This window comes from Nelusetta ayraudi, unplaced genomic scaffold (genome assembly GCF_046127955.1).
Source record: "Nelusetta ayraudi isolate G7.1 ecotype Tasmania unplaced genomic scaffold, CSIRO-AGI_Nayr_v1 ptg000031l, whole genome shotgun sequence".
Lineage (NCBI taxonomy): Eukaryota > Metazoa > Chordata > Actinopteri > Tetraodontiformes > Monacanthidae > Nelusetta > Nelusetta ayraudi.
Genome location: NW_027466081.1, coordinates 4,347,016 through 4,372,773, shown reverse-complemented (window position 1 = coordinate 4,372,773; position 25,758 = coordinate 4,347,016). Strand labels below are relative to the sequence as shown.

Sequence of the window (25,758 nt, the reverse complement as noted above, 5' to 3'; positions counted from 1 at the left end):
GAGAGCTAGGGTTGCCACCTCCTAGAGTTTCAAATCTGGGACACCTCGGGAGGCGAGGCGGAAAGTTCGTCCCCGAAATATACGGGACAAAGTGAAGAGTGCGTCCCGTATCAGTTCATTACGGGACAGGTTTTTTTAGTTGCCAAATATAAGACAATCACGTATTTTACGGGAGTAGACCACAGACAGAAATCAAATGAGGTTTTGTCATTTTCCCTAAAAAAACGGGACAAATTGTGTCCCGGGAGAGATTTTATTTTTCCCGGGACAGGTGGTGAAAAAAAAGAGAACGATTCTGGGAAAAACGGGACGGGTGGCAACACTATTGAGAGCCCTAATTGGTGCAACTTTAGCCGCCGTGGCTAACGACTCTGCGCTGCAGTCTTTCGCTAAATTCTTGCCATGTGGCAGTGAAGGGAAAACGTGTTGCTAGTTGTCGAAGTTCGCTCCACTGCAATGTGAAAATCCCATAAAGATGCGCAGCCACTGTAGGACACATGGAAGTCTCTTCAGCACAACCCAGGCTCCTTCCAGTCAACTCCTGGATTTCTTCTTCACCATTTCTTCTTGGGCTTTAAAGGGTCCTGATACCAGATTCTTTGATTTTGGTGGTCTACTTTCAACGATAAACAAGGTTTGTTTGGTCAAAAAAAGACAGACAGATAGATAGATACATAGATAGATAGAGCTGAAAAAGTAATTTTCTGATAATAAGGTCACTTGAAAAACAGTTTCTTTTCGATTCCATCTCAGCTAAAAGTAATCCAATGCAATATAAGTTCGACTGAAGGTGCCCTCTCGTGGAGCAGTGCATGGAAACGTGATATTTCGTAATTAAAAATTGTAGCAATCAAGCCATCGTGTGACACTTTGAAAAATCCATTTTTGGAGTGAAGCAAGTGATACCGCGCACACTCCAATAACGGACCGGACAGCTTTGCCATTGTTGCAACATTGTGTGGAAGTGGCTTTGAGTCAGACCTGGAGGAAGAACAAGACGGCGCTGGAAATAAACAAGAGGCTTCAGACGGGCCGGCTCACATGAATCTCACAGGACGGCCGTCCGCGGCGCTGCAGAGAACACAGTACAGTACGAGTGGGCCCGGGCCCGCGGCTCTTCATGCACATGGATACATGTACAGAAGTGTGACTTTCTATTCCGAGGGGTGACATTTGGAGTGTGTGAGTGCGTCTTCTGAGGGCTCCAAAGTTGTCCTCTGATGAATCCGCTTTTTCAAGATGACCAAAGTTCTTCAATTTGGTTCGCGGGCAAAAGGGATTAAGAGCCCCCGCTCCGAGGGTACACATTTCTGAGGATAATTGATTGTTTTCCGTGAACCGTTGCCTTGGAGCTGGAGTGAAACCAGACACTCCAACCGACGTGTCTGTCTGTGCTCGGCCGGAGGACAGGTCGCACTCTTGGAGGAGAGGCGGCAAAGGCAGAGAAACAAAAATACTTTAATTTAAAGCAGTCCCCCTATTTTTAATAGAAGTCCATTTTAAATAAACTGGTCGGTTGTTTTGAACAGTTTTTTTCCCCCCCGACCCGACATGCCCTATGGCCTTTCCAGTGTCTTGTAGAGAAGATGCATTAAAAAAAAAAAAACATGTCCTTTCAAAAGAAACCTGGGTCATTGGCTAACCCTTCAGTTATTTTAAAATGACGGCCGTCAAATGGTCATTTTTTAAATCACGATTAAACTCTGAAACAGGAGTTAACTGCGATTAATCGCGTTTTGATTTGCACGTTTAAAATTCTGCTTTGCGTTTTGCGATTCAAGACAGTTTGTATGTCCATATCACGATAAAGCAATACGTACTGCAGTGTGTTAATTGGGACAATTCTTAATAATTTATAAAGTTACTGTTAAGATAAACACAAAGACAGGATTTCTTTCCAACAGTGTGTTATGCCACGCATTTAATCTCATTGTGATTATTGCGTTAATGGCTGACTGCCCGAATCTAAACACAACCAATCGGATTTCTTCTCTGGCCAGTGACCACTAACTCAGCTGAAGGCGAGCCTTCCTATTGGTGACAGGTTCAATAATTGATTAACGTGATTAACCCAGTAGTGAAAACACTTTAGTGTTCTTTGTCTTCTTTCAAAGAGGAAATGCTGTCCAAGTCTGATGAACCTCACCAAAACTGCAGCATCAACACTGAGGCTATTGACATGTCCAAGCTAGCAGCAACCTCCTTTGCCACAACTGAACCTGATGCTCATCGGTCTAAACTCATGAATAACACGGATTAAGATCTCAGCAGCCAGTATCTTGGGTGAAATGGAACTGGTGAAAAAAAAAAAATGGTTATATTTCTCCTCTACAGTCAACTGAGTTTTTCATCATCAAAATCAACAGCTGGCCAATAGAAAATGTGCAGGGATTTGTGGCGCATGGGTCATTCTGCACTCCCCGCCGACTTCTGAAGCGGAAGGTAAAGAAGGGGCCAACGTCCACAACAGCTGAAGCTGATAATCCCAGAGCCCCTCCAGCCTCCCTGGGCTCCTCCATCCTTCTGTGGAGTGGCAGCAGCGAGAGCTGTCACTTCTCTTCCTGTTGTTACTCAGCCTCTCAGCAGAGCCCCAATTACTGCCAGCCACTGCCTGCTCCCCAGCAGGCCAGGTCACGTATGGTTGGCCCCCAACCCCCATTAAGCACGCACACACACACATAGCCACGGACAGAAATCAGCCATGCTTGGCGGCTGCCACTAATGTGCCACCTACTCGCCAGCGAGGTGGGATTAAAAACAGTGAGAGACATCAAAACATCCACTTATTCTGTATTTTGTTTACTGTAAAGTGCAGATTTTATCTAATAGGTGCGCCACCAGTCATAGTGCTGTGCTAAACGCTTAATATATATCATTTTTCAGGGTGGGAGGTGGTGGTGGGGGGGGGGGCATAAAGCCCTTTTACACTAAAAAGTATGGGAAAGTGCAGTTTGTTATTCACACACACTTGCGTGTGCGACTAATTGGGAGTGGAATGTGGAACACTTCAAAGCCACGGTGGCGGCGTAGCATAAGCGGCATTTGGCACGGGAGCTAACGTTACTGTGCTCAAGTTAGCCAACCAGCTCTAACCTGCCGTGGGCTCATTTTAAATGAAGAATTACATTTGTGGTGTGAGTTTGGTTAAAGTGCGCGTGCGTGTGTGTGTGTGTGTGTGTGGGAGGGGGGGGGGGGGGGGGGCATCTGTGTGCCCTGTCTGTTTGACAAATTTAGCGTAGCGTCTGCTAGCGCCACCGCAAGGGTACCTCTTCCGACTGTTCCGGGGCGCGTGAGTGCGCCCTTTGTGTGTTGCACTGAATAGCGCGCTTATGGTATGGTACTTTAGACACAGCTAACGTCTTTATAGACAAACCCTGATTGGCCCAACTGTACAACCAAGACGCCGTTGGTCACGATACACAACACAACTTCATTGTTACGTAGCTTTTACCCCCCCCCCCCCCCCCCTCACCCTTAGCCCCCCCCCGCCCCAGCCACCTCCGGTCAGTGCTCATGTGGCTCACAGCACACTGGTTTTAGTGAAAGTAATATCCGTCACATGTCCCCAAATTTCCGAATATTTGAGTCGTGCACAGTCTGTTCTGAATTTTTTTTTTTTTTTTTTTTCCACTGAACTCTTAAACTTGTCTGACAAACAAAAAAAAAAAAAAAAAATGAAAGATGGCATAATTCCTGATAACGATCGGATCAATTCTAAAGAGAAGATCTTTGTTTACGAGAGCTCCCAGTGCATGACTTGATGCTCCAACTGCCCCGGAGGATTCAAGGGGGTCACATCAAAGCAATTAAAGGCTTCAATAGCACCTATTGTGTATCCAGATTTAGGCGTCCACCTGACTGTGACAGCTGCAAGCCAAAAAGTGCACACGCACGCACGCACGCACGCACGCACGCACGCACGCACGCACACGCACGGCCGTTATAGGCTCCTGCACACTGCCCCGATTTTGCCTGCTTTCGCTCTGACGTAGTTAGCGATCGCTCCACAGGAAGGCGCCAAAGCTGCTGCTGAGCGTTATTGTTGAGCTGCACCAAAGCTTTAAAATGATTGGCTTTTTGCTGCCTACTACAGAGTTGTGAGCACACGCACGCACGCACGCACACACACCAAGAAAAAGAAAGAAAAAAAAAACTGTAGATCTGTCGCAGCAAAAGAAATAAACCCAGAAGTCAATCAATACCCAGATAGAAGAGGAGAACGCTATTTGCACCGCGCCGATAACCTTTGTAAACCAGGAAGTTTGCAGAGACAATCAAGGCAGCGGTGGTGAGTGGATATGTCTGAGCTTACTTTGAGCTCTGTTCGTCTAATGTGGTTGCTCGAAGCAGTTCATCAAAGAAAGACATCAGAAATGGTCTGATCTAAAAGGATCCCCCTGCCAAGCTTGACTTTTATGCACGTATGAATTCTCTGTTCGGAGAAACGAATGACTTCCTGCACACAGGGGAGGTGAAGGGCCCGCTGGCGACAACTTTTCACGGGTTTCGTGTTCCGTGTTTCAGCCTCTCGCTTCTGTTTGGTGGGTTTTTCCCGACAGCGTCTGCAGTGACAGGTGACAGGAGACACAATACACCGGGAAAAAAAAAAAAGAAAGACCCGCGCAGCCTTATCGCCATGGCAACGTCCGCTTATCTCCCTCCTCTCCGCCTCAGCCTGTGGGTGGGTTGCACCGTTCAGGATTATTCTGGATTAAACTGTGATATATATTTACGCCGCTCGCTAAAAGAGCATTTGGGACGGCATTTCCAGCCAAAGCGGTCAATAGGCAAATGTGTTTATGTCTGGAGGGGAAAAGCGGCGGTGCTTTCATATAATAATTTTGCCATGCATGAGTGGGGAACCAAGAATATGCAATACTACTAAAAAAAAAAAAGAAGAAAGAAAAAAAAAAGTAATATAAAATAATATACACTTTCATTTTATAGTAAATAATAAATAATAATAAAAGCAAATACATTCTAGGGGCTACTAAAGTACTTTTTTAATTTTAAAGACCCCATTTAAAACATCCGTTTAATCATTTAAAACATTGAGTCTGTGTGATCTTGGCGAGGTAAATAAAGTTATAAAACTTAAGGCCAGAAGGTTAAAGATCAGCCAAACACACAGAGCATTCAGTTCAGAATAAACATTCTCGGCAGCATAAAGGCATAAAACTCTCCACGGGCAAATCTTCATCTAGTAACATGTGACTTAAATGTGACTTTGGCTAAAATAAAATAACAAAGCAACCGACCAACCCAAGAGAAAATACTCGCAGAAGCACATCCGAGCAAATTCATTTGCCGCCGCGTGCAAAATATTCACGCAAGTCTGACTTTTCCAATGGAGGTAAAAGCAGAGAGCTGGGTTGGGGGTGGGGGTGGGGGTGGCGGTGGGTGATTACCTGACGTTGTCATGCTTCTGGATGTAAATCTTATGAAACATCATGTCTTCCTGCTTGGCATTTATGTCCGCTTTCATCTCCATGGCAACGTGGCGAGGAAGCACTGAGAGCAGCAGCCGCTCCTGTGAGAAAGCGACAGGACGGTGAGGTCGGCGAGCGCGATCACGCCGCAGGACGAGTGCCTCGGTGGAGAGGCTGGTGGCCGCGCGACAGCGACACGTCAGCAAGGCAACGCGAAATAAGGATGCCAATCTTTTTTTTTTCTTTTTTTTCCTCCTCGCCACTAACGGAGAAAAAGAAACAATCCTGGATTTTAAAAGCTTTTTTTTTTTTTCACTGAAATCTTCAAAGAAAAGCAACTATAAATAAAAAAATAAAAACTTTTTTTGGTAGGCTTCAGTTTGATTTTTCTGGAAATTTTAAAGGCCTAGTGAGTAAGCTTTAGCAGCATCTTGTGGTAAGAACAAGCTGGATCGCACATCATGGTCAAGGTTAAAACCTGGAAACCCATTTAGGTATAAAAGCTTATTGGTGCATCAAAACTGTGAAGTAAGTTGTAGATAAATGTAAATAGAAGCATGCATATATATTTTTATTTCATGCAAGCAGTTCACATTAAAAGCTCCGAGACCATTTTTTGCAAGTACGTTTTTTTTTTTTTATGCATACTGAAGCAGTGATGCAAAAAAGAAATCCCACATCATTAAAATCAAATCTGACATATCCGTGCCTTTAACTTAAATTCCCGACAATCCTCCCACTGCCACCGAGGCCCACACCACCTCATGGCATCAGCGACGCCGTGGCCATAAAGCTGCGGCGGCTCCCACCTGCTGCTGGTTCTCTCTCTGGGAGTGGAGGCGAGCCTGGATGCATTCCCTGGTCTCCTGGAAGGCCTGCCTCTGGGAGCCCTCGGCTGGGTAATGGGTGCACACTCCCACGATGTTGGAGCAGGAGAAGATCAGAACGTTGGACACGATCTATGGAGGGTCGGAGGGTCGGGGGGGCGGGGGGGTGGGGGGGGGGGGCAGAGAGAGCGAGGAGTCAGAGAGGAGGGGCTTCGGACGTTGAACAGAAAAAGGTCTTTTGCTCTTTTTCGCTCCACTTCCTGCTGCTCGCACAAACAAACACTCCATCCCTTCCAAACACTCCAACAGTTTAGAGATGAGAGCTCCTTGACACATTTGTTTTAACTTTGTGCGTGTGCTTGTGTACTTTACATGAGCCATTCATCTGAAGTGCTGCTGGATGCCTCAAACAGATTCTAATTTTCCCACCATAAATCGACAAAATCGCCTCTTTCTCACCCAACACTTGATGCTCGGAATCTCACAGCCCTCCAGCTTTTTGGGCCGACATGTGTCCCGGCAATCTGGGATACATTTTGGGTTATTTGCAGGGTGAGAGCGCTGTGTGGGAAACCCTTCCGACCGTGGCCTCGCGGCTGGATCGCTTCAGTCTGAAGCTCCCCCCCGCCCATCTTAATCCGTCTTTAAAAGACGTCAAACGTAAACGGTTTTCAGCCGGATGCAGTTTTTAATTGGGATGAAAGCAGGAAGTGACTGCCGGCCCGGCTGCAGCCGAAAGAGACGAGCACGGACGCCGCATCCGTCAGGTCGATGAGAGCGAGTTGGCATTTTCCCTTGACAAGAAGAAGAAAGAACGGAATTGAAGGCTTGATTACTTTTGGTTCCACACTGTAGCGCCTCGACCTGTGCGTGGAAAGATGTGAGCGGGCTCGTCCAATCGCCTTCCTAGTTTTGCCTCTTGTCAAAATGTTCTAGCTCCGCGTTTGTCACCCACTGTGCCGCGGCACACGAGTGCACTGTTAGATAATGTCAGGTGTGCCGTGAACAATTGTCAACTTTCACTTCATTGGTGTAAAAAGAAGAAGAAGAAGAAACTTTTCATTGTCTTGTGACTGTCCTCCCTCATATCCTCCCTGGATGTCGGCTGTGTGTGCATCTAAACAGACCCTGGTTTTACACTGGGTGAGCGTACTTAAACGAAGAGACCATATCGTCATTATTAAGCTATACAGTGTCCGTTTACAATATTTTTGGTTGTTTTTTTTTAATGTAAGAAATGGGCCATGGTGCAAAAAAAAAGGTTGAAAAAACATTGTTCCTCTGCAGATGGATAGAAGGTGGGCGAAAGCTAATGCTAAGCCAACAGCTGGTAGTCTCAAGAGTCCTGGGTTCCGCCCATCATGTGCGCGGAGTGCCGGAGCGAAACAACGTTGTTTTCGCCGCCGCACAGCGAGGTCCCGGGACTGGCAGCCCGCAGCGGGCCGACGAGGCCCGCGAGCACATTCTTTTCACAGAGGCGTTTAATGGGCAGAATCAGCCAGCTGAATCACACTCGCACCACGGGCCTCTGTGTTGCCGGAACAAAGTGAGCAAACACAACACGTCTTTATTAAGTCTGAAGCGCCTCGGGCGGGTTTTCCACGGAGAGACAGGCGAGCGCGTCCAAAAGATGGCCACTGCACGCGAGGTAGCAACCGTGGAAAAAAACGAGGAAGCGGCAAAATTTAAAAGTTCACTGAAAGGCGCCGCTCCCGTCTCTTATCACACTTAAGCACCGTGGGGGTGAACTGCCCTGACCCGCGGGGCGACAAATGACTTTTAGATAAACGCGCGAGCGGCTTTTTACGACGAGCGGTCGGCACACAGGAGCGCGGGTTTATTTCCCCTGATATTCTTTATTTTGCCCGATCAAATATTGACTCTGACACGCCGCGCGTCCAGCCGCGCATGGGGCGGGGCCTAACCCGATCGCAGCGGCGGTCACCGGACGACCGGGTGCTATTAGCCGGCGCTAATGGAGGAGCTGATGATTGCCGACGCACACAGAGCGGCGCTACTGAACGCAGGCCGGTTGTGGTTAAAGGGCAAAATACGCTGAGGAAGAGCAAAAGGAAGAAGAAGAAGACCAGGACGAAGCCTTTAAAATGGCGTCACGGTGCGACAGCTCAGGGGAAACCAAATAATCCTCAACATGACCCCCCCCCCCCCCCCCACCCCCCCGAAAATAGCGTTAGCATCTGGCTAAGGACCCCATTTGCAAACCAACAGACAACAGGCTACAAAATATGAAAAGATTAGAAAATCAACTTTTATAATGTTTTTCTAACTTTTTTGCTTTACAATAGTTGTTACATTTGTTTTGAATAAGACTAAATCAACTCACATGTTAATAATCATGTCCATTTTTTCTGTATGGCTGTAAAGTCACACTTATACTGCCTCATATTTTCTTATTTCGTCACAAATCTGTCCATTTTGCTCCATCTAGGCTACCTTGAGGAGCAAGGACCTTGATAAATGGCACGTCACACACACACACACACACACACAATGCTATGAACGATGTTTTTGGCAGGTAAGCCTATGATATATTATTGCATAATATATTCAAGAATGATGATTAAGCAATACTTGTTTAATAATACAATTAAAAGAACTATTATTTATTTATTTATCTATTTGCATTTTTTCGTATATTCTCTCCAATTTTCTGCGGTCCCCCTAGCGCCCCCTGGTGGCCCCCCACTTTGAAAGCCACTGCGCTAGACCGTTTGATTAATGGGAGAATTACACCGGGGGAGAGCCTCGGTGAGCAGTCAAAGATTAAAATAATACCATATCAAATGTAAACTCCCCAAATTAAATGATGCAATGAAACGTGCAAACTGTGGCAGGGCCGCTGCGCGAGAGGTGCCGCAGCTGCAGGACCTGCGTCGCGGCATCCCACCCCCGCACTCGCCGCCATGGAAACGGGCGTGCATCACATCAACTCCTTCAGCGGGTCAATACAAATACTCCCCATCACCGCTCTTCTTCTATTAATACTGCCGACACTGCTCTCCCACAGCCTTATTTGGAAAGCGACGGACTTTTCCTGGCCGCGGAGGGAGGCGGGAGGAGGGAGAGCTCCTCTGGTTAAATACCGGGATCATCCTCGGGGTGAGAAAGAAAGAACGCAGATCTATTAAAATAAAGAAAAGAGAAACGCTGCCAGGGTTCTCACCAAATCACGCATCACTCCAAAAGTTTCCCCGCCTCCTCTTTGAGATTCACGGGCACCGTTGCTCTCGCCTTGCTCTCTCTCGCTGGTGGCGAGTCGAACATTTTCACATACTTCCAACCCGTCAAGAACTCTCGGACAAAACGCAGGATTCGGAAGTGAAACCACAAATAAGACTTTGTACTGGGTCAAAGTGGTGGAATTCTCACGATACGAGCATAAGAGAACAGAGTTATTAAACTCTCTTCTGACTTTAATCAGTCAGAGTTTTGCATATCCATCTTTTAAAAAGTTAATTTTCTATCACCACTTCTCAGGGTCACAGAGGGTGATGGGTCCTATCCCAGCTGTCTTGGGGCGGCTACACACTGGACAAGTGGCCAGTTTATCGCAGGGCCACCTTCAAAGACAAACAACCATTCAAGGCCACTCGTTCCCTACAGCCTATCTATGGAGTTCTATGTCGTGGACTATATAGTGCACTAATTAGCCAAAGGCCTTACCATCATTGTGGTCAAACTATTTAAACACCATGTTGTCAGGTGGTAATTAATTTAATAATTGATGCATATATACGGTAATTTACACATATAAATGGATGTTTGTGACGTGAATATTATGCTAAGCGTCCTTCCAGCTTCTCTTGCCTTTTTTACCTTTGGGTCAGCGTGAACGCAATGCATGATGGGATATATCACCGCGGTACTGACCATCGGATGGACACTACCTTTAGCGATGCATTGTGGGATACATTGAGTCGACTATGCCGCTACAAAATGGCTTTACCCCTACGTAGTGACTATATAAGTGTAGTCTAGTCTCGCTCACTACAGTTAAAGGGTCCTCAAACTTGTCCTTGGGTCTTTGGGAGGAAGTCGGAGGACGTGGAAAGAACCCACGCAGACACAGAACATGCAAACTCCACACAAAGACCTGCATCTGCAGAGCTGCAGGACCTGAGGAAGACCGAAGCTTTTGTGATTCCAGCTTCAATCCACTGGAGGACGACACTGGGTGACCACACGGACAATAAACTGGTCGTGGGCAAGTTTAAGTTGCACAATAAACTTGCACTGTTTAGATATAGACACTGTTTGTCTAAGAAACATTTGCAAAGGAAATTAAAGAGTTTTTCAATGCGGACGTCCTTCAAAATAACCGCCGTGAAGGTTGACGGATCGCCTCCGTTTAACAGTCTTTACATCGATATCAACTTTACGTGAACAGAAAGTAAAAGCTCTGCTTTGGCGAGATTCTGAAGGGCCCCGAGCGGACGGACGAACAGACGGACGCACAAAGGACGAGCACAAAGTTTATTTTCAGCCAAAGTCGCCGACGGAAATAAACGGGCCCTTTGTTTGCTTCCACCCCCCCTCCGGGTTAGCGCCGCATCGCCGTCCGCCGAGTTCTACTCCCAGTTTTTCGATTGGATTATTGAATTCATGGCGGGCCCCTTTTCAGCGAGCACACTGGGGCGCATTGTGCGGCGCGAGGATAAATGCGGGTCATGTGCTCGCCGCTGATTACTGCGAGCAGGCCCCGCGGCGCAGACCGCGGAGGTGAAAGTCTCTCACGTGAGCCGGCTGCGCTCGGCCGGGCCCCCGGGGGTTGGATTTGACCAGGGAAAAGCTGTCAGCTGCCACGTTAAAGCCTCTGGAAGCGGGAGCGGACGCAGGCCCTGGCCGCACGGGCTGCAAGACCCACGTGGGGCCACATTTCCAAGTTTGCAAGTCAAAATCCGATATCGTGCAGCAAGTTGGGGCTATTTTTCTATTTTTCTCTTTTTTCCAAGAATTATTGCCCCAAAGTATTTGTTGTTTGGTGGGGTCAAAGGTCCCACATTTGTCTTTCAGATCTATATTTTCAGCCAAAAGGATATTTAGCCCTCTGTTTACAGCCTGAATGTCAGCTTCCTGGTAAAAGTCACGCTTAGCTGGCTCTTCCGCGTGTTTGGAAGGCAACAAAAACAAGACAGGAGAGCAGCTGCTAATCTGGGGAGAGGTAGCGCTGCCCTTTGTGACATCACAACCCTAAATGTGTAGCGCACAGTCTTTGAAAGGTACAAATCATACCGACAATGGACTCGGATTGAGCCGAGAAGATGTCAGAGTTCCAGCCTCCTGCTAAAAGTGACGCTTCCTCTGACCCCCCGCTGGCCGTCTAACACGTTTTGATCACCGGGGATTAGAAATAAGCGTCCGACCGTTGTTTTTCCACCTCTCCTGCACCAAATGAAGCTGCCAAAAAAACCCTCCGCATTGTGCGGTGATGATCGCTTGTGACACCGGGCAGATTTACTCTCCCCACGGACGCACAAAAGATAAGTCAAAGGGCAAGGATGGACAAACAAACCCCCCCCCCCCAAAAAAAAACACTTTCACAGTTGCCTGTTGTTCCTGTTTGGAGGCCGCAGGTTCGGGATTCGAGGTAACCAGTGAACGCACACATGGCGTAAAGCTCAGCATATGCACACGAAACCACGGAGGTAGAATTGGTAGCAGCAATTTCAGAGAGCCAGGCTTCGACTCAGGAACGTTTCTGGGGCACCCGAGGCTTTCAAGAGTCCCCCCGCTGCCTCGCCAGGAGACACTGCGCGCACCAGCGGGAAATAAAAGGTCAGTACATGAGTCACGCCTTTGAAGAAGAAAGACGAGCTCGGTGACAAACAGACGGGGGGGCGGGGGAGGGGGAGAAAAAAAAAGTATGTTGAATTTTTCATCTGGCGCTTCAAAAAGAGGGGAGACGTCGAGGGGACGACGGCTAACTAGGTACTCCAAATATAGACGCCGGCATTTCAGCAGCTGACCACGAGCTGCTCGCCTCTTTACTCAGCCGCTTTGAAAGTCCGTCGGTCTGCGGAATAAACGGTCGACGGGGAGAGGGGATGACGTGACAACACGTACAAACTCCTTTGAAGACCGTCGCACACTTGCACACTTTTTGGCCCAACGTTCACGTGGGTCATGAAGTGGAGCCGGAAGGCTTTGCATGAGGGACAAAACAAACAAACAAACAAACAAACAAACAAACAAACAAAAAGCACTCGGGAGTCTATGGGGTAACAACCCACGTGACGGATGAAACCGTTTCCTGAAGCGATTCACGGTAAAATTGATTCCTTCCCAGAATATTTTCTTGATGGCAAAACCCCGGCTCAGAAGAAACTACCGTCACATTACTGTCAGAACGAATGTCTCTGTAATATCCCGAATTGAGGAAAGGAAGATTCTGCTGCAAATTGTTTTTTTTCAGTTTTCAATAAACAACCTCCTGCTAAAACACTGAGTTTTAATTTCCAGCTAAGACTCTTTTTTTTTGGTCGGATCCTTCTGAAGCTTGGATGGGATAACAGACAAGGCCTTAAAACATCACAAACATACCCTTTGTGACATCACAAGGTGCTGTTGCCACAATTTTTAACCACGTTTTAGCGAAGGCTTTCTGTAAAGCGGAGCGAGCAAAGCAAGCAAAGGTTGGACTTTTGTCATATCCAGGAAGTTCCATGCAGCCAAGAGACACAGACTATTCTGAGTCATGTGCATTTTGGATCAAACCTTTAACAAACAGAAGAGAAAACAGAACACAAATAAACCTGAAGTTGAGAAAAACCAAGGAACTTCACAATGTATCACAACTACTGTATTTATCTCAAATCTCTACTGTTTTAAAGCATAAAAAAGTATATGAAGTACATATAAAAAAAAAAACTTCAACAACATAGTATGTCAACATCTCCAGGCGGAAACAATCTTTCAAGTCACTGCCTCCTTCCAGCCCTGCCACCTCGGCCCAGTCCACTCACACTGACCGGTCCATTCTGGAATCCTTCATTTAGTGCTGATATGGAAGCGAAGGCTCACTTCTCCCAGTGCCAACTGGATGACCGTCCATTATCTCAAACCTTGCATTTAATCTCATGAGCAACCCTCCCCTCATCCCTAAATACGAGGTGCTTTCATCAAAATGAATCTGTTTCCTGTCGGGGGGGGGGGGGGACAAACAGAAACTATTGGGTTTATCAGGTGAAAGTCAAGTCAGCATAACATGAGGGAACCGTGGCTGTCAACGTAGGAATAGTGTGTGTGTGTGTGTGTGTGTGTGTGTGTGTGTGTGTGTGTGTGTGTGTGTGTGTGTGTGTGCATACCACGCATACCATCTGTGACTTAACAGGGTTTACACATTAATGCTCGGTATCAGTCTGCAGGGAAAAGCCAACAGTGATCATTCAGTTTTCAAGAACGACATGCTACTGAGAAAAAGACACACAATATGACTAAAAGCCCAAACTGTTTTGTTTTCAATAGGGTTTCAATAAGGTTTTAAGCTGCAATCACTTGATTGTTGAGGGTCGCTGTTGTTCACGGACGTGCAGCCAGGGGGGCTTGGTAACAGAAAGGACAGAGAAAAACACAAGCTAGCAACAGTAAGCGGCGATGACGGAAAAATATCGAGTTATAAATAAAGTTTTGGCTCTTCCAATGCCGGACACGTCGTCCAGCAGGGGCATTAGACTGGGAGATTTCCCCGGTCTACCTGTCAGTTAGATAACCCATGCTCCTCTGCAGGGCTCCCACTTGTTTCCACAGTCCGTCCGTCTGTTGTGTTTGGGTGTCTGGGAGCCCAGCGGCCATGACAGTTCTGTCTGAGTGATCAAACACACCCACGCTGCGATTTCCACAACACACAGCCAAAACAGACTGGAGGCCCTCAGAGGCATTCTGGACCCAGTCTCACTTACAATTGGCCTGTTCGGTGACAGTTTACACTGTAACACCTTTCAAAATATGCCAACTGTGGCGCCGCGGCTGCCAGAACTCTTCAGAGTCGTCAACGTTTCCTCACAACACACTGCGTCGGCACGGCCCTCTCTCCACGGCGACCTGGAGAGGTATGGTTGTTACCAGGGAGCAGCACTAAAAGTGTTGCTTTGACTTGATAGTTTGAAGGAAAAACTTTTATGACTTCCTGCAACGAAAATAGCCACGTTCTAAACTTTTTGCATTCTATTTTTCCATAGCGGGAGTCGGGTGAAGGAGCCCTGCCAGATTAATTATCTAGAAAAATAAAAACAAAAACCTCAAATCTTCAGAAAAGGCCACAATTAGCTGTGTTGGCTAGCAAATGCTAGCTTCCCACTAAAACTCGAGCAGACGAAAACAAGGCAACCCCATGTTTTCGCACCCCTTCTGCAATCTGGAGCGAGCCACAGGGGTAAAGGATGGACTTTACTAATTCCTAGACAGTTCACTTACGCACCGGCAACACTCATTATTGTTCGAGGCCATAAGTTTTGTGAATTTTGGAAGAAAATGGGAGCTTAAACTACACAGTAACAAAATTTTTCTGGGGTTATAATCTTATCCGTTAAGCCGAGGATATTCCAAAAGTGCTGGAATGTGCATAACGAGGTAACACCTAGATAGCGACACGACGTTCACCCTCAGTTTACTTGTCTCATGTGAGTGGAAATACTTTGGAGCGACACAAGAGGCAACTGCTGCTAAGGGGTAGTCTAGACTAACTACGTTCTAGAACTATTTAACGGCTAACAAATGTCATTCTGCATTAGGCCGCATTCCATGTTCCACAATTACTCCCAATATGTCAAGTGTGTGCGGTATCTCCTCAAAGAGTGCAGAAAGTTAAGGATGATCCTTTCAATGAAGAAGCTCTGGCCGCTATAAACGCATATAGGTCAACTCAAACGGCAACAACAATTGCGCTTCTGTTGCGAGGAGAGGGGTCCCTCCCTTCAAGCCACCGGTTATTGTTCTGCTGTGTTGTGTTTCTGACGCGAGCGGCCCTGAAAAGCAGCGAAGCACGAGACCGGCGAGGAGCGCCGGGCGTCTGACGCAACCGAGTGTTTTTCATGGCCCCGGCTCCCGTCTGCAGACGACGGCTGCCAGAGAGACGGTTTTTGGGGCGAGAAACATGAGGTGAAACACTGCGGTTTCCAGTAATAACTCTGCCCTTAAAACATGCTTAGGAGCGTTTGATGCAGCGGAGGAGACGGGCCGGTGGCGCAGCACGTGGGATCAGAGGCGCTGGGCTTTGTTCGTTTTCAGCATTCATAGTTGCACACTTCTGAAGACTGCACTCGCTGGCATTTACGATAAACTTTCATCCAAATACGACACCAAAGCTTCTTCTAATTTTGACCCTTGCATGACGGTGTCTTGAGGCCACCCGTCATCCAAAAGTACTGCGTACAAATATCCGACTAAGGCGGTTTTTCAAAGTTGGCAGGTGTTGGTTTTCAGCTCTTTTGACATCTCCTCATTAGCCTCACCTGACTGCAACTGAAATGCTGAGATCTCAGAGAACATCTTTCTAGGCTCCAATCCATACCGGTCCTCCAACTGGACTTGAGGCGCATTCACCAACCCAAGAAACGTACACCTCGACGTACATTTCGAGTTTCTTGATTATCACTTTTCTCCAGTCTTTGGTAATCCTTGAGGTGGCACCACCAAGGAGGAATACGTTTTGGTCCATTTAGCTTGTCAGCAAACTGGACTGGCTGAATGTTGCAGCCCCAATTAAACCAGGTCCTCTACACTACTCCTGAAAGACTTTTGGTTTAGTTTGGTCTGTCTTCTTTTTTTAATTATCAAGTGGAGACATTTTTGGCTGTCTGCCACTGGCAGGAAAGGTATAAATTGAAGGTGAGGTTAAATGAATGGAAGACAACAAGGCTCCTCACCAATGGGTCATAGAGAGGGGGTGGTGCTTGGACCTTTTAAAAATCACCAATCCTGCACATCTCTTTCCTTGCCCTCCTCTTCTAACTTGTGTTGAAATGAAAGCAGCAGCGACTTTCAACCTCTCGCCCCATAAAGGAGCAAAAAGCTGTTGAGAACTGGCTACATAACGAAAAGCAATCTGATCAGTTTTACAGTGGCAGACAAAAGGTTCATCCAACTATCACACTTAGTTTTGCAAAGGCTCCTGTCCCAGAGGGGTATGCGGGGGGGCGGTGGGGGGGAAACAACTCACTGGAATTGGAACTCATTCCATCCGATAAATGTCAACGTTTCCAGTGTTTGTTTAAAAAAAGAAAAGAAAAAAAAAAACGTACTACGAAGACAGAAAAAAACAACAACCAACATACGCCACCGTGGGCATCACCACACGCCTTGCCGAGCTTCCTCCTCAGTGGAGTTTTTTTTTTTCCTCCCCTCCTCCGCGTTGGAGGCAGCCGGCGAGCTCCGGCAGGACGAGGGGCGCTAACTGATTCTTGACCTCTGGCTCGTGAGCGCTCGCGTCGTCTCGCTCGCTCTTGGAAAAACAGAGCGAGGTTCAAATACCCGGCCATATAAGGGCCTTCGGGGTCGGGGTGGGGGTGGAGTGCGGGGGTGGAGGGTGGGGTGCCTTATCACACCCGGTTAGCGGAGCGCACCTCGGCCGACGGGAACAACACGTGGGAAGCATCGCTGCAGCGGGAATCAGAGAGGGCCGAGACCTTCTTTTTTTTTCTCTCTCTACCCTCCCTCGACAGGCGGCCGCAGCAATAATGACAACCTCGGCGCTGAGAGACGACGGCCCCGCCCACCCGCCCGCGGGGCCCTCCGTCTGTAATTTCAAAGTCACTCCGGAGCTCGATCCGACCAGCCCGTTCTAAATATAAAGAGAATAAATATATGCGCAAACAGACTTTTTTTTTGCTTTTTTTTTCTCTCTCTCTCTCTCTCTCTCTGTCGGCCTTGCGAGAGTGAATGCGGCTGCGGCGGGCGGCACTTTCGATGCGAATAAACGAGTTACGTAAAACGCTGGGATTCCCCGATTCGCGAGTGAAAGTACGGTCCTGTCAATAGGCTGATTAGGAATTGACTTTTTTTTTCAGAATGCCGCAGGGCCACTCGATCGACACCAACTGGTCCCACTGGCCTTTCTGACCGCTGCTCCACGTGCGGCGGGGAAACTGGCGAAAGCCAAAAAAACTGGCAATCAAGCTCCTGTCGTGAGCTCTCCGCCCCGGAGCAGCCTGCTATTATGTCCCTCTCACAATGGTGCCTCTATAAAAAAAAAAAAAAAAAAAATCATAAAGGGGTCGGTGATGGCCACGCTTGCCTGTAAGAAAACCCTGCATTCGCCCACCGTTGCGCAGGTCCGGGAAAGCAGCGCCTCATTTGGAGACGTGACGTTACGTTCGCGAGCCGTGAGATGAAGATGAAATGTTAATGTCGCATATCCGGATTTGGTCATTTCCGTTCGGAGCGGGGCACGGTGGGTTTCTCACGTCGTCTTTCCAATCGTAAGTCACGTGCAAAACGTATGAAAGAATCTTTTTGTGCGAGTAACGAAAAAAGAAAGTCATATTTTCTTGCAATTGTCCCCCCCCCCCGGTGGCAGGACAATGGATTTGCATTCATTACCCGCGATAATGGAATTACTATCCATAATTAGCATAATAAGACATAATGGACTCTGTGGACTCTTCGTGCCACCTTTACAAAAGGCTGCCAGTGAGGCACACCATGTTACCGTGCGAGCGAGCACAGTTTGTTCGCGGCATACGTGGTTCAGCCGGAGCCGGAGCCTCATTATAGAAAAATGTCCAAACGGCTTGTCCTACTTCATCTTAGCATTCAGACATGGAAATAGTCTCTCTGCTGCAATAGAAGCCAAAAAAACCCGCGCCGGACTCGGCGTCCTTAGACCTGAGATTAACGGTCGACCATGAGACAGAGCTAGAGGAGTATTTACTTACAGAGATTGTCGCTTGAGGGCATTAAAATTATGAACATATATGGAATTATTTGGTTAAAAAAAAAAGTGTAAAGTGGCTCAAACACGTTTTATATATTTAGATATACTAGAATAGTAGTAAAATAGTAAGTATAGTTGTTGTTGTTTTTTTTTTATTATTGTAGATCGTTTTTACAAAAGCCACTCTTCAGACCTGAAAACAGTTTCTACCCCACAGCCATTGTTGCATTGAATACTGTTGGACATTGAGTGATTTTCACAATACACGCACAACCGGTCATGCACGTTTACACATTATTCTTTTTTACATTACCATTTTATTACCATTTTTATTGTGTTACCATTTATTACTATATTACCATTTTTATGTTTATATATTGTTTTTATGTGCGTACTCTATATTACTGTTCATTGCTTGATATTCTATTTTGTTCTATTCTACTCTATTCAGTCAAACTTTTGAAACTGGTACCATGTATGATTGTGCCAAGTATTGTTTCCTTTTTTTTTTCTTTTTGGATTGCCTGCCTACATATTACAGACATCAAATCGTTGTAATGATGATTTGAACGAACCAATATCATCATCAACATCATACAAATACAATCCAACAGTAACTTCACCTTCCCATGAAATCATGTCCCAGTTCTCTAAAATAATGGCAGTAGTGACAGATCACTGTACAGATCGGGGCCGGAATGGAGTTCCATGCCTCAGACTGTCCCTCTTATTTCAAAACATATCACACGTACAAGAAGTCTGCACTGATGGCTGCAGCTGTGCAGTTTAAGGCGTGACTAAGATTCCAATTCAGGGCCATGTGAGGGCAGATCCACCAGCTAGCATGACCGCATGCGCTACGACTTGACAGCCTCACGGCTATCGTTGCTGCTAGCGTCCTGCTTTCCCCATCAGGTCGCCTTCATGTGGCCTTTGACTCTCCGGCTGAAGCCTTTTTATTAAAGCGGTGGCTCACTTTAGCACGTTTAGCCACATCGTGTGCTGAAGCCTTCCAACTTTAATCTCTCTGTTGGGGAAAACGATGCTGCCGAACATGACGTCATCAACATAGCTGCGCTCAGCAATCTGTGATATAGATTTCAAGTCAGCGCTACGAAGCTTTTAGGTCAAAAGCCAGACTGTCTTCACCATAATGCGCACACACAGATGGCAGCTTCCATCTGATGAAGGTAAGACGTAGAAAGAGTGAAAATCTTTACTGCCATTCATTGGAACGAATCAGTTGAATTAACTGAGAGTTGAGGTGCCGTTTCAAATCAAAGGGGCCTATTTGCGACTGGCAGTAGCGGCACCCCTGCGAGGAACAATAATTCTTCTTGAAAGCCAAGGGCTGGTCACGTTCCTTGGAAGTTAGAACCCCCGCAGAGAATTTCCATAAAAAGGGAACGGAACAGGCTAGCGGCTGTGAGTCACTGTACGTTCTCAGGCTAAAGTCACAAGGCCTCTGCCGAGAAGGCTTTGTGGTGTTCCCAGGCGTCATCACGGGGGACATTTTTCTTCAGCGTTTTCCTGTTCTCCCATTTATGTGACAGCCTCGATAAAATACCAACCCCTGTTTAATTTCACCGTGGCTAACGCAATTCCAGCTATTTCTGAGATCTTTTTTTCCGGTGGAAAACGATGGCCAGTGGCAAAAGGGCACACTGGGGGAAATACGGGGAAACAATCTCAGCAACAATCATCCGCAGCGTACACATTACAGTGTGAAGGCCAAAATTGTGTTGTGTGTAGGAGACATTGTGTGGGACAGTGTGGGAAAGTGATTTTTAAGCATGGGTGGGAGGGAACCTATGGTGGTGTAGCCTCAGTTCTCAGGTCCACTGGGGGCCACAGAAGCTTGATGTTCACAACGATAATAACTGCAACCTAACTGGAAATGTTGAGGTTAGATGTTTTAACATCTTATCTGTGTAGAAACATGTTTTAAATTAAAATGCAATGCTGACTTTTCTTTTTTTTTTTACTGTCTTCTGTGGTGAGGTATTGTAATCCTTTTTTTAATCACTATGAACAGTTGACACTCTACGTTCTGACTGATGTGAGAAGAACGTTTGAACTTTAGGCCATGGGGATCATTCAAAGATCAACTAAACAAATGACAGAAAGCAGCTGGCTAATCGTTGGCTTGAGTCCAACTCATCCAATCACAGGTTTCTTTATCAACATGGCCAGGTGAAGAATTGACAATATCCACTAAAGCCTCTGTTCCACTAAAATTAGCGGGACGACACCATGTTTTTGGACGCGGGTCGTCGCGGAAGTAATCGGCATTGTATTCTGTCTCCACACTCCAAACCCAGCGGGTTGCACCCCCTCCGCTTTCACCGCTGCGTGTCTGCTGACGTCAACGCGCTGAGACTACGTAGGTAAAGGGCGGCAAAATTCAAGGAAGTAAACAATAGAGACCAACATGGAGCCGAATGCGGAGGTGACCGGTGCTTTGGAGCTGGATAGGCTCACGGGGTTTGCCAGAGCCGAGTTACCATAAATGTTCTGGCATGGCTCGTAAAAAGGCCAGTCGATGCGCCCCACCCCACTGCGGTTATGTTTGTCCTTGATAGCGAGATACTGCTTTTTCAAAGCCTTCAGTTTGTTGATCACTTGCCTCGGGGTTCGCTCGTATCCCTGCTGGCGTAACAGTCCCGCTATATTTCTATAAACCACGGTGTCTCGGACGGTCCCAGACACCTGGCGCTGAACCTCCTCTTCGCTACGGATGATCAGCAACGCCCGGATTTCCGAATTCTGCCAGTGATGCATGTTGCCGCTTTCGAAATGCAGTATCGAATGCGAACACCTTTGCTTCAGTACCTGATATACGACTGGCGCTAGGTTATGACGTAGCGCACGTGCCGCGCAACGTCACCCCGTGCGGCAGGTAAAAAAGGTGGCGTTGTCCCGGGTTTACAGATTCCACCGCATGCCCGATTAGTGCGGAGCCGATCGGAGCCGATTTTGACCCGGGTCGTTTGACCCGTTTTGTCGCAGGACAGCGCGGCTCGGTGGGCAGATTCCACCGCCACCAAATGCCGATTATTTAAAAAAAACAAACATGTTTTTTTGGGCAGTGGAATCGGGGCTCAATTGTATCCCTGATATCATGGATCGAGGTTTTTTGTTTTTTTTTTCCTTTTCATACACACGAGGACATGGAAACCCCCACATGAGGAAACGGGTCGTATCCCTGAGGTTCAACCTGCACCGTCGCTCCCGTTCCGGCCGCCGCCGACGCGCAGACCTGCTGCTTCTGCCCATCGAGTGCCTCTGATTTATTGATCGTGGGGTAAGCCTACGAGATGGATGAGGGGAAACCGTCGCCTCTGCAGGCGGGCAGGAAGAGAAGGCATCTAATAAAAATGGATGTGGCAGCAAACGCGCCCACCGTGGCCACACACACACACACACACACACACACACACACACACACACACACACACACACACACACACAAAAGCAAAACATAATGTCCCTCACATCTGAGGCTGGTTTACATTAAAACACATTAGTTGTGGTCTATTCTTAAGTGCTAGCTCAAAACAAACGCTCGTCTGACTGAGTGTTACAGGTCAAGAGTGGATCCAACCCTCCGGATCCAAGTCTTTGGTCTGTGAGGTCACCGCAGCTGTGGCCAAAGTGGGAAAGAAGGGGGAGGAAATCAATAAAGTCCCAGTTTCTCGGGGGTTGGCACCGGCGCACGGACTGACGCTGGAGCAGTTACGACACGGTCTACGTTTGAACACGGAGCGCGGACATGAAGGCAACTTATTTAGCTGCCGAGCCGAGACGCGACATTAACAATCACCTCGTTTGAATGTGCTTTTAAAATCGTAAAAAGAAAAGCAAAGGGCCAATTGAGCGGTTGTAATTATAGCACAGGCCTGCTGAGAGGGCTTTCATCCCTGCGCAGGAATGGAAATATTGAGGCTCGATGATTACTAAACCGCATTTACGACCGCGTGCAGATCTATAGGGTATAGCAGCAGTGGAATAAAACATGTTCAACTTGGTGAAGGTGGGCGACGCAAAAACTTAAAACAAAGGAGCTTCTACATGAAGGACATTCGCAAAAGGTTCTGCGTGTCACACACACTGAACTCTAGTAACAGAAAACTGCATATCTAGCCCGGTGTTCAGAGGCTACAGCGAAAAACCCTTTTTCTTTTCGGCTAATACTGATGTTATGTTGAACCTTCTGAATGCTCGATACGGTCTCATAAGGATCGCTGGTCGGGAGCGTTGCCAATAAACCACCGGATGGATTTCTGTGCCCTTGGTGACATCACAAAAGGTCTGACTTACAGATCCGCGAGTTTGGGCGCAGACTCTCTCAAAAGTGAAACAACCAGTGAAATAAATAATGCTCTTTCTTATCATAATTACTATTATTGGTTTTGGTATTATTTTACTGACTCCTTTTTTTTTTAGGGAATTGCCTGAAGATAAATTCTTCCATGACTTGAGGCCTTCAATGCAACAAAGCAAATAACAACATGTGAACATCTCAGAGTTCACACCTAGAAAATCGCATGTGTGTATAACTCACAAATTGACATTTTGGGACATTATGTTGTTTTTTTGGGTTTTTTTTCCAGAATACGATATTGTTAATTAGGTCCGCAGTAACTACGTCTTTCTGATCATACATGAAAAATCCCGCAGTTCGATAACCTGTGGCTTGAGAGCATCGCACAATGAATTATTCCCCCTTGGATGAGTCACTTCCTGATCTCTTCATCAAAAGGAAGTATTTGGTCGGCCCCCTTTGTCACCCCGGGCGATGTCCAGGTGTGTTTCTTAGTCCACATTCACCGGGTACATTTACATAAGACTCTTAGACTTATTTGGCGGTGACTCACTCATACAAAAAAAAAGGGAGTGAAACCAGAGGAAAAACCCGTGCCTACCTCCTCAATGTGCTGTCAACAGCGGGCAATACCACAGCCGCAGAGGTCCGGAGACGGGATGTGACCTTAGGCCTCCCGAGAGTCACTCGGTGCGGCAAATAACCACAGTCCACGGTGATTTTATGAGACGGCGCTACCGAAACCTGAGCCCGGTGGCCGTCCTCGGCTTGGCGTGAGAATCAATACCCCACACGGCCACGGAGGACACGGCGGCGAAGAAGCACGGCGGGAACGTACGATCAAAGCTCTTTTTTCTTCTTCTTCTTCTTCTTCTTCTTCTTGCAACAAAGCTGCGTGATGTTGGGCAGTGATGCAATACGAGTGCCTGAGAGCGTCGAGAGCTCTGAACTGCCTGCATTAATAAATAATATTAGACGACGCGTTTCTTTGATCGACCTGTTTTGCAGCCAAAGCGAAGGATGTTCGTGGGCCGAAGACATTGCGCGGATCCTGCAGCCCACCGAACATGGCAAACAATTCAAAATTATTTTCCCATTTCTCATCCAGCCACTTGAGAGGCCGGTGCAGGATGAGTGTGAATGTCACCGGAAATTGCAATTTACACAACAACAGTTGTCATTTTATCACAATATAAATGAAGTGAACTTATAATGTACAAAGTGTAAATGTTGAACAATGTGAAATTATCATGTGAGAAGAGCAGTTCTGGAAAAGTGAATCAATGAAGCATCACATCTAACTCATCATCTTTGCATAAAAAAAGAAAAAAGAAATACGGTTAGCTTGTTAAAATAAAAAATATCAGATTCAGTCCTTAACCAGCCATGTTATCGGTAACAACAACATGCAGTTATGGACATCACACAAAAGTCATACTTGAAAATTATCATTATCAATGTCGACGCACCATGAAAGACTCAACAGTTGACACGCTACACTATTGTGCGGCTATTCAAACTGACAAAAAAGCCAGAGCCGTGAGGCAAGAGTGAGCGACCCCTACTGACTGGGAGGTACAAATGTCATCCATATCAGCATTGAGCTGTAAAACAGGCCTCCTCTCCCAGTCATGTCTGCTGCGGCATTGTCGCCGCCCTCTAATCAATGGGAAACGAGAAACAGCGGCAAATTTCATTTTTCAAGCCTCAGCTATGAGTCATAAGTTGAAGCCTCGTGAACGGTAATGAGTTTACTGCAGCAGAGAGACTCCAACAAAGAGCAGCAGGAGCCTCCGGTAACCTCCGACAACAAAACCAGCCAGCAAAGCAGGAGTTCAGTCTTGGGATGCGGGGGGTAGGGGTGCAGCGGTTAACCGGTTTTACCATTAACCGCGGTTTTAAAAGTTGTGGTTAAATTAACCGCAGACGTTCAGCAAAACCGGTTACTCCCGCGCGGCGCAAAATGAAGCCGGGACGTTCCCTTTGTCTCTCTCTCTCTCTCTCTCTCTCTCGCTTTGTTTCCGCACGGCCCATTTAGCGGGCGTACCACAACACACGCACCTTTCTTGTAGTGGTGGGAGCTAAGCTAGCTAAACACGGTGTCCACGTTAGAATAGAGCTAATGGCAGACGTTGCAGGGCAGGCAGATAGACCGAACGAAAACGACCTCTTTCCACCAAAAAAAAAGTCTGAGGTCGGCAGTGTGGGAGCATTTTGGCTACAAGAAGGATGTTAATGTTTTGCTGTTCTAAAGGGAAATCCCACCATACAGTCAGACTTTGTTTATTCTTAGACTGTTTTGGGTACTGCACTATTTGCCTTTGAAAATGCACCAACTGTTAGACAATGTGGGGAAAAAGCAATAAAACATATTTTCAAAGAATGCTGATGTGATTTTTTTTATGTCTATAATAATAATAATCGTAAAACCGTAAAATCACGTTTTTTTCTATAATCGTACACCAACATATGAAACCGTTGCACCCCTAGTGGGGTGAAGACATTCACCAAACTAACCAGTTTCATCAACATGCAAAACAGTGGAGTTCTGAACGTCCTCAGGAACCTTTAATTTGTTTTTTTTCTTTCCGTCTGGACTTACTGGAGGCGATAATGTGCTGCCTTGGCTGCTTATTGGAACAATATATAGAAGTGTAAAGAGAAAAGGAGATGAGCGAACGCAACAGGAATCCTAGCCATCAGTCGGGGTTATGGGAAAAGCCTGAAAAGGAAAGAAACTTGTATGATTTAGCGAGCATTTTAACACGCTCTCATACCTTCTGTCAAATCTGTGCTCACATGCTTGATTAACTCAGGTTCCTGTTTAAGCAAAAGCTCTGCTGGACCAAATGCTAAGGGGAGAACACAGATTTTGTTCTCCATGCTGAGACCTTGCCAACAAATGGGGATAAAAAAAAAAAAGAAGCTTTTTCTTCCTAGACTTTCAAATACCCCCACACACTGATGGTATTTGAGATGAACCTCGTCGTCGACACAGCCTTTAAAGGTAAGGAGGTCTTCACATATGCGCATGGGACAAGAGTGAAGCTGAGTTTTCTGACTTCCATCCATCCAAAGAACAAAAAGCCAAACCACAAAGAAAGATAGATTTTCGTTGAAAAAAACACTAAAATACACTAAAAAATAATGGAAGATTGATAAGAAAAAGAAACCCTCAAAGAGTCAGTTGAGTAATAGAGTACACAATGATTGGCACTTTCACCTCGTTCCTACCTACACGTAAGGTTGTTCATGAAAAATGATAATAAATGTATTCAAATACACATG

At 46.7% G+C, this 25,758-nt stretch overlaps 1 protein-coding gene across 1 annotated transcript in view; it reads right to left on the bottom strand.

Annotated features, from left to right (window-relative positions):
• The window catches only part of adcy5 (adenylate cyclase 5), a 50,741-nt gene that overhangs the window by 16,390 nt on the left and 8,593 nt on the right, over window positions 1-25,758 (bottom strand). Inside the window, exons 2-3 of the mRNA XM_076030992.1 lie at window positions 6,239-6,388; window positions 5,409-5,530 (exon numbers count right to left, since the gene is read on the bottom strand). Coding sequence (XP_075887107.1) covers window positions 5,409-5,530; window positions 6,239-6,388 — 272 coding nt within the window. The remainder of the gene's footprint in view (window positions 1-5,408; window positions 5,531-6,238; window positions 6,389-25,758) is intronic.